This window comes from Mesoplodon densirostris, chromosome 19 (genome assembly GCF_025265405.1).
Source record: "Mesoplodon densirostris isolate mMesDen1 chromosome 19, mMesDen1 primary haplotype, whole genome shotgun sequence".
In the NCBI taxonomy this organism is placed as follows: Eukaryota; Metazoa; Chordata; class Mammalia; order Artiodactyla; family Ziphiidae; genus Mesoplodon; species Mesoplodon densirostris.
Genome location: NC_082679.1, coordinates 16,570,783 through 16,579,931, shown reverse-complemented (window position 1 = coordinate 16,579,931; position 9,149 = coordinate 16,570,783). Strand labels below are relative to the sequence as shown.

The window sequence follows — 9,149 nt, the reverse complement described above, 5'->3', positions numbered from 1 at the left end:
TCTAGCCTCAGTTTCCTCATGTGTGGCATGGGGATTGCGAATGGGTTAACAGAGCAGGACCCGGACCAGGAGGAGGTCAGTCACCCTTGGCTGTGGCCCCGGGTCTGTTTTGGTCCACACACGTTCAGAGTGGGAGGTGTGGGTGGGCCCAGGGCGGGAGCTACGGGAGGACAGGTGAGGCGATGAAGGCGCAGGAGGCCAGGTCTCCTGGGCCCCGAGGGCTCGCTTTATTTCACCAGCAACACCTGGTTTCTCTTCCTGCCCCGGGAAGGGTGGAAGAGTTTGAGCAGCGCCCCAAGCAGGCCCAGGACTGTGCCCGCTAGCAGCATCAGCCTCAGCCCCTTGAGTACGGAGTCAGCCTTTCCTTTCTGGGCCTCCTCTACCTCCGGCTGTTGTTCAAAGTCTTCTGTGCTCAGAGACGCCAGTATATCCAGATCGGACTTGGGGTTGAATTGAGCCGAGAGCACATGCTGCACGAAGCACTTATACGTGGCTGGCTGGAAGATCTGCAGCCGATTGCTGCCGTTGGACGTGTCCAGGACGGTGCTGACAGCCTGGCCCGAGAGCTGGTCCTTCCAGGTCAGGGGGTTGTTGTCGGCTTCCCAGATGATGGGCCTGCAAAGGAGGACAAGGTCAGCTCTAGCGCCCCGGAGAGGAAGGGGGGACCGGTGTCTGAAAAGAGGTGGAGACGGCAGCACCCTTCTCCCTTCTTCCTGGGAACAGCAAACAGAGCACCCCCTCCAAGGAGAGAGAGACCCAGCAGTGACTAAGGGGAGGATGGGGGCTGGAAGGCTGGGAGTTCTCGGAGCCCTGCCCCTTACTGCCCTGGCCACTTGGCCAAATGCCTCCATAGCTCTTTGAGCCTCCATGTGAAGCTCAAAGAAACCTGGGGGTGTTATGACAGCTACAACCTCAGAGGGGTATTTGGAGGAATTAGCAAGGATGCTCCCTAATTGATGCGTGGCCCCCCTTTACCTGCCTGGCCCCATTTCCTCTGCTCTCCCTCATTCACTCTGCTCCAGCCACACCTCCTAGAGGTTCCTCTGACATGCTGGACACAGTCCTGCCTCAGGGCCTTTGCCCTGGCCGTTCCCTCGGCCCGAAACGCTCTCCCTCAGCGCACAGGGCTCTCTCACCTTCTCTCAGTCTTGGCTGATGGCACCTTCTCAGAGACACTTTCTCTGACCTCCTTATTTAAAACTTTCACCTCCCTCACTCCCATTCCTCCTCCTTCATCACCATCTAAAATACTGTGTGTTTCCTTCCGACTTTGTTCAGGTTGCTGGCAGAATTCAGTTCCTTGCGGTTGTAGGGTTGTAGGATGCAGGTCTCCGTTTCCTTGCTGCTTGTCAGTTGAGGATGCTGTCAACCCCTCCAGACCACAGCAGCCATTCTTTTGAGTTGTATTTCATTTGCTAAATTTTATTGAGTTTTTCCAACAATGTTCATAAGTGAAATTGGTTTATAATTTTCTTATGGCAATTATAAAGAAGTTTATACTTAACATATTTTTAGTACAGATACTTATATGATGGTGATAAATGATTATTACAGTAAAGTATTTTTTCTACCAAAAATCTAATCTAATCTAATCTAATCTAATATAAACTGTGTTAGATTCATGTAATTGGTTTATGAGAGCAGGTATCTTTTTTTTTTTTTTTTAACATCTTTATTAGAGTATAATTGTTTTACAATGGTGTGTTAGTTTCTGCGAGCAGGTATCTTTTTCAGTTTTGTTCTTCACTGCATCTCCGGTACCTAGAACAGTGCTTGGCTTGTAAATGCTCAGGGAAAAATGTGATAAGTGAATACGTGAATCAGGCATATAACACACCCATTGTGGCTGGGAAACAGAGGGGACTGTCCACAGACAACACTGACAAGGCCAGTGATCATAAAAGCAATAGTAACACCTATTAGAGTGTGGAACCCCGTGTCAGATACTGTCGTAAGTGTCTTTACAGGAATTTGCCCCCTTAGAGATCACAATGACCCCAAGAGGCCAGGGCCAGCAAGACCTCTGTACTTGCCAAATTCATGTCCTAACCAGAACCTCAGAAGGTGACCTTATTTGGAAATAGGGTTGTTGCAGATGTAATTAGTTCAGATGAGGCCACATTGGAGTCAGGTGGGCCCTAAATCCAATATGATCTGTATCCATATAAGAAAAGGAGAAGAAACACAGAGACACAGACACACGGGGAGAATGCCAGGTGGTGACAGAGGCAGAGGCTGGAGCGATGCAGTTACAAGTCAAGGCAGGCCAAGAATTGCTGGCCACCACCAGAAACTAGGATGAGACAAGGAAGGCTTCTACCCAGCATCTCAGAGGGTACAGGGCCCTGCGGACACTTTGATCAGACTTCTAGGCTGCAGAACTGTAAGAGAAGAAATTTCTGTTGGTTTAAGCCACCTGGTTTGTGGTACTTTGTTATGGCGGCCGTAGGAAACTAATACAACCCTTATTCTACAGATGGGGAAGCTGGGGCCCAGAGAGAAGCCACAGGCTCAAAGTCACAAAGCAGGAAAGTGCCAGGGCTAGGACTGGAACCCAGGCCTGGCTGAATCCAGAGCCCGAGACAGAAACCTCACATGAAATTCTACTCCCCTCGGCTCCCTAGAGACCTGGCAATTCTTGAAGCCTCACTGACCTCTCTTCTTAAGTTCCTTGTGATGGGCACTTGGGTGCTCCTTATCTGGCAAAGACACAGAGTAGGTGTCCCGGTCTAGTTGGGAGGAGGGGTCACATGCACATTCCTGCATTTCTGAATTGTGGGCTTTTTTAAGGAAGCAGGTGTTACTTTTATACTTTGAGGAGGAGGAAGAAAGGAGAAAGGGAGACAAAAAGATATAGAGAGAAAAAAAGAAGAATAGAAGTGACAGCTGGGATGAGCGAGGGAAAGAAAACCAGACGGAGGCGGTGAGGCCAGATTCCACAGAGTCTGTGGCTGCAGAGGCCCCAAGAGGTTGCTCCGGCTCCCCGCTTGCAAGGAAGAGGCTGCCACTGGCAAGCGGGGAAGGAGGGCAAGAGGGTCCCCATGGCCAAGTATGTGAGCTGTGGGGTCTGCGCTGCCACTTCCCACCACGGATTCCCCCAGGCAAGGACTGCACCCTTCTGAGCTGCAGTTTCCCCATCTATAAATGGGCCTCCTTGGAGTTTATTAAGAGAGTTTGTCCAGGAACCAGCCCATGCGGAAAGCGCAGCACTGTGAGTGGTTGTAGTTCTTATTACTGGGGTAGGGGCAGGTGGGCTGGGGAAAATGAGAGGACGGGGAGATTTCCCAGGGGCTCCAGGCAGGAAGACAAGAACATGAATGGGAGTGCCGGGGCACAGGTCTTGATGGCATCCCTGGGGCACCGTCCTCTCCTCCCGGGCTTGCTGACCTTCCCAGATGAGTCTGAGGCCTCAGAGTCTCACAGCTTCCCAGGCTACCCCCAGCCCAGCCCCATCATTTGCCTGGGCTTCTCCCATCCCAGCCCTGACCACCCTGGGCCGTCTCCCCCCTGGGCTGGGGGCTTCCTAAGGGCCAGGCCTGCAGCTGCCTGACGACTGCCGTGTCCATAGCACCACGCAGCACAGGGCTGGACATGGAGTCAGCTGAGCGCTCCCTCTGTGTTAGCTGTCCCTGTTCTACCTGTGTGTGACTCAGTGGGCACCAGGAGATTCTTGCCAAAGGAATATCTAAAGAAGCCAGTGGGGCTTCCCTGGTGGTGCAGTGGTTGAGCGTCTGCTTGCCGATGCAGAGGACACAGGTTCGCGCCCCGGTCCGGGAAGATCCCACATGCCGCGGAGCGGCGGGGCCGCTGAGCCTGAGTCATGGCCGCGGAGCCTGTGCTCCGCAACGGGAGAGGCCACAGCAGTGAGAGGCCTGCATACCGCAAAAAAAATAAATAAATAAATAAAGAAGCCAGTGGAGAGAGCCTGCGGGGCTGACCCACGTAGAACCCCTCCCTCTCTGCACAGATTAACCCACAAAGGCTCCCAGATGGGGAGAGCCTGGCAAGGGGCCAAGGGCAGGGCCAGAACTCGCTTCCATCACCTGTAGATGGATCCTAAGGGGCAGGTGAGCCATGCAGATCCCAATTTCTCACTGAGCTTGAAGTTGTCAAAAGTGACGTATTCCACATTTGATGACGTGCACTGGACGTGGCAGGCTTCCACCTGCATTTCAGGCCGCATGCGCCTGGACCACAGATTCACATCTCCCAGATAGAGCCAGCAGGGCATAGGCGTTTTCAGGGGCTCCTCGATGTAGCAGTACCCCAGGCGTTTGCGCTCACCTGGCTCCCCACAGCGGTTACAGTCCTGCCAGGGCTCCCAGTGGGTGAAGATGAGCTCCTTGCCACCCAGAATCAGGGTCTCATTCTGCAGGAGCTCTTGGCCCAGGTCTTTGTGTGTGATATGTATGGTTTCAATATCCTGGAAGTCAATTTTGTACTATACCACTTTCTTGCCATCCTTGTCCTGGCAGTTGTAGAAGCCTGTCTGCAAGGGCAATGGATTTCTAATGAGAAGGCTGCCATCGGGCATTGTTTCCATGTTGGAGTTAGTGAAGGGGTTGTTGGTTCAGGTGGTCTTGACTGGTAGGAAGAAGAACTGCCACTGTGCCCTAGAGGCATTGCAGTGCAGGAAGATATCATTGTTTGAGAGTAGGGCCAGTTGGCAATGCCGATTAGGACAGCTGATGGAAAAGTGTGACCTCAGCACCGGGACAGCAAAGCTGAGCAGCAGCCACAGGGTGGTCAGCATGGTGGACTGGGACTATGGCAGTGGGCTGGGCACCACCCTGGACTTTGTGAGGTCATCCATGGAACTCAAGTCTCAGCCCTGGGCAGCAGGATGAACTGTAGTCCACCCCCATGGGATGTGAGGTCACAATTCCCACATTTGTTCTGTGACAAGTTAACAATCTTATTTCATTTCTGTGATAAGCCTTCCACTCTGCTTGGTCAGCAGGACACTTTATTTGTCTATTCAGGGTTTTCTCTACCATCCCCCTTCTTTGGTGTTAAAGTGTCACATGTGAACATTCAACACATTTTTTCTGAACACCTACTATGTTCTGAGCACAGTTCTTAGTACTAGGGATGGAGAGATGAATAAATCCTCTCTGGTTCCCTTCTGACATCCTACCCTTCCCCACCCAACTGCTCCAGCCATGCTGGCCTCCCTGAAGTCCCCTGAACATATCAGGCAAGTAAAGAGCTCTTGCCTCAGGATCTTTGCACATGCTGGTCGTCCCACAGATATCTGCATGACTCGATTCATTTTAAACAAATATTTTTCTCAACTGCCCACTTCCCAAACCCTTTCCTAAACTTCTTCTCAGTTCTCAAATTAAAAATAATTATGGGACTTCCCTGGTGGCACAGTGGATAAGACTCCATGCTCCCAATGCAGGGGGCCTGGGTTCGATCCCTGGTCAGGAAACTAGATCTCACATGCATGCCACAACTAAGAGTTCACATGGCACAACTAAGGAGCCCGCATGCTGCAACTAAGAAGCCCACAGGCCGCAACTAAGGAGCTGGCGAACCGCAACTAAGGAGCCCTGGAGCCGCAACAAAGGAGCCCCCCTGCTGCAACTAAGACCTGGTGCAACCAAATAAATAAATAAATATTAAAAAATAATTATTGTGCAGGCTTGAACTGCCATTGTTCACTCATTTCACAAATGTTTACTGAATGCCTACTATGTGCTGGTTGGTATTCTTTTTCTTTTTCTTTTTTTTTTTTTTTTTGCGGTACGCGGGTCTCTCACTGTTGTGGCCTCTCCCGTTGCAGAGCACAGGCTCCGGACGCGCAGGCTCAGCGGCCATGGCTCACGGGCCCAGCCACTCTGCAGCATGTGGGATCTTCCCAGACCGGGGCACGAACCTGTGTCCCCTGCATCGGCAGGCGGACTCTCAACCACTGCGCCACCAGGGAAGCCCATGTGCTGGTTGGTATTCTAATCAAAGCAGTAAACAGTTTAGACAAAGCCTCTGCCCTCCTTGAGCTTACCTTCTAGTGGAAGAGACAGATAATAAACATAATGTCAGATACAGTAGATTCTCATTATTCTTGGAAGTATGTTCTATAAAGTCGCTGAATTACAAGATAATGAAACAGTAGTCCTAGGAGAAATACAAAGTTAGGGTCCTATAAGCCTTTGGTCACAGTATTTTTGTCAGCTGATCAACACATAACCTTGTTTTATGTATGTTTTTGTTTAAAGACACAATATATACTGTTGATTCATTAACATTGAAGTTGTAGCCAACAGCCCTGTAGCTCATGCCTGAACAAAGCTAATCTAACACATGCATTTACTTCATAAGGCACTTAGGAACATTTTAGCACCATGCTTGGGTGCCATTTTAAACAGCAAAATCACCAATAGCACAAAAATGCAAAAACCATGTCACTAAATAGACCATGAAAACGATACTTGCTAACACAGTATGGGAGCTAAAACAAGAAGGCAGAGGGTCACCTTGTTTGGCCTCAGCTGGGAATGCTCATTGTTAGGTGACTCAATTTTCTCATCACTCTGTGCATGTCTGCAAATGACTATGAGAGCACTGAGGGTATTGGCTTGGGGGTTACAAATAAATTTTAGTGAGTAGGTGAATTCACAAGTGTGGAATCCCTGAATAATAAGGATCAACTGTAGTAATTGTTAAAGAGAAAAATAGAGCAGGGAAATGAGGATGGAAAGTAATATGTTGGTGTGTGGGGATGGGCTATTTTAGAAGGGATGAGCAGGCCTGTCTGAGCACTCTCTGAGGAGGGGAACTTTCACAAACACCTAAGTGAGGTGAGATAAAGAGCCATGTGGGTATTTGAAGGAAGGATATTTCCAGGAGAGGGCTGGACCCTGACATGGCTGCCTGATTAGTATATGTAAAGAGTGTGGAGGCCAGAGTGACCAAGGAGGAAAGGACAAGGGGGAGAGTGCTGAGTGGCTGAGGTCAGAGGTTCATCTAGGTCTTTGCTAAGATAGCCTGCCTTCCTCTACCTGGCTTCTAATGGCTGGGGGCTCTCTTGGTCATGCCCCTACCCCATGTGGGAATTTTACAGGCTATGTTTGGCATAAGCTGTACACTTATGTTATCTTGCTGCCACCCTCACCCCGAGAGTGGGTCACACATCCCTTCTGCTCTCAGGTCTACAAAACCATCTAGAGTTTTTGTCTGCTTCCCAGAACTTTATAAAGACCCTCTGTCTGAGACATATTAACATTTATACCCCTATTGCTTCCCCCCATCTATCTCCCTCTCTATCTCTCTCCTCAGCCCAGGGAATCTTTTCTAAACAAGTAAACAGGGCTATGGGGACACAGTGAGAAAGCTCACTTCCAACTTTCACTTTATCTAGGTGAGAAGTCACACTAGCTGGAGCCAGCCTGAAGAAATGTTTTAATTGGCCTCCCTAAGGTGTTTTTAGAATATTTAAATCTGTGACCAACATGTAAAATCCAAGACATTTCACACGAGACTCCAAATTCCCTTCTATTCTTTAAATAATATGCGTGAGATTTCTGCTCACTGCTACATTTGAGTAGCTTATATCAGACTACCCTCCTGCTAATAACAAGTGTAGACTTTAAGATAAAGTCTACACTTAGATTAGTATGTCTAAGAGATGACAAGATGAGGATTTTGAATCTATAGAGAAGAATCAAATGGAAACACTAGAATAAAAAGATAAAATTTGTGAAATTAAGGATTCACTAGGTGGGGTAACAATCTTTTGGACACATTAGAGGAGAGGAAATGAAATATGGGTTCATAGAGAATATCTATATTGAAGCATGCTAAGGAAAACAATAGGAAAATACACAAAAGAGTGTAAGAGACGGGGCTTCCCTGGTGGCGCAGTGGTTGAGTTTGCCTGCCGAGGCTGGGGACATGGGTTCGTGCCCCGGTCTGGGAGGATCCCACGTGCCGCGAAGCAGCTGGGCCCGTGAGCCATGGTCGCTGAGCCTGCACGTCCGGAGCCTGTGCTCCGCGGCGGGAGGGGCCACGGCAGTGAGAGACCCACGTACCGCAAAAAAAAAAAAAAAAAAAAAAGAAAAAGAAATGGCATAAATCTTTCAAAATCTTCCCAGAGATAAAAAAGGATGGAACACTTCCAAACTTTGATGAGGTATGAATCACCTTGATACCAAAAACTTATAAGGACATTACAACAAAGGAAAATATCATTCAGGCCATTTTTTCATGAATGTGAACACAATATCCTAAGCAAAATATTAGCAAATTGCTTCCAATGATAAATAAAAAGGATAAACATCATGACCAAATTGGGTTTATCCCAGGAAGGCAAGGTTGGCTTTACATCTGAACATCAATCAGTGTAATTCACCACACTAACAGAATGAAGGAGAAAAACCATATTATCATTTCAGTAGATGCAGAAAAATCATTTGATAAAATTCAACACTCATTCATGGCTCAAAACTCTTGGCAAAATAGGAATGAAAAAGAATTTTCTTAATCTTCTATTAAAGTTCTATTAAAAATCTAGGGCAGAATTATATTTAATAGTGAAATATTAAGAATAACATAAGATGTCTGCCATCAACTTCTCCATTCAGCATTATACTGGAGGTAAGTGAATTTAGCAAAATAATTAGTTACAAGGTCATATATAAATATCAAATATATTTTTATATACAACAAAATTTGGAAAAAAAAGACACAACTTGCATGAAAATATCAAATACTTAGGAACAAATATAATAAAATGTATGTAAAACCTCTACATTAATAACTGCACGTTACTGGGAGAAATTAAAGAAAGCCTAAATAATGAAAGTGTTTACAATGTTCATGGATTGGAAGACTAAATATTGTAATATTGATTCTACCCAAATTTATCTTTAGATTCAATGATGCCCCGATTTAAAAAAAAAAAAAAAAAAAAACAGGATTTTTTTGGGATGGGAACTACAAGCTGATTTCAATTTTTTTTTCTTTTTTCACAAAGGGTCAAGAATAACCAAAACAATCTTGAAGAACAAAGTTGAAAAATCTATACTACCGATATCATGACTTATTATAAAGGTATAATAATTAAGACACTGTAGCATTGGTACAAGGATGGATAGATAAATTCTATCAGTCAGAGTCCAGTGAGGAGACAGAAATCACACTAAAGT

General features: G+C 47.1%; 1 protein-coding gene across 1 annotated transcript; it reads right to left on the bottom strand.

The window, feature by feature from the left end:
• Positions 1-227: 227 nt before the first annotated feature.
• LOC132480592 (protein FAM187B-like) lies at positions 228-4,753 on the bottom strand. Its single transcript, XM_060084928.1, is given in 2 exon segments — positions 228-615; positions 4,044-4,753. Coding segments are annotated over 2 exon segments (1,098 nt in total).
• Positions 4,754-9,149: the final 4,396 nt, after the last annotated feature.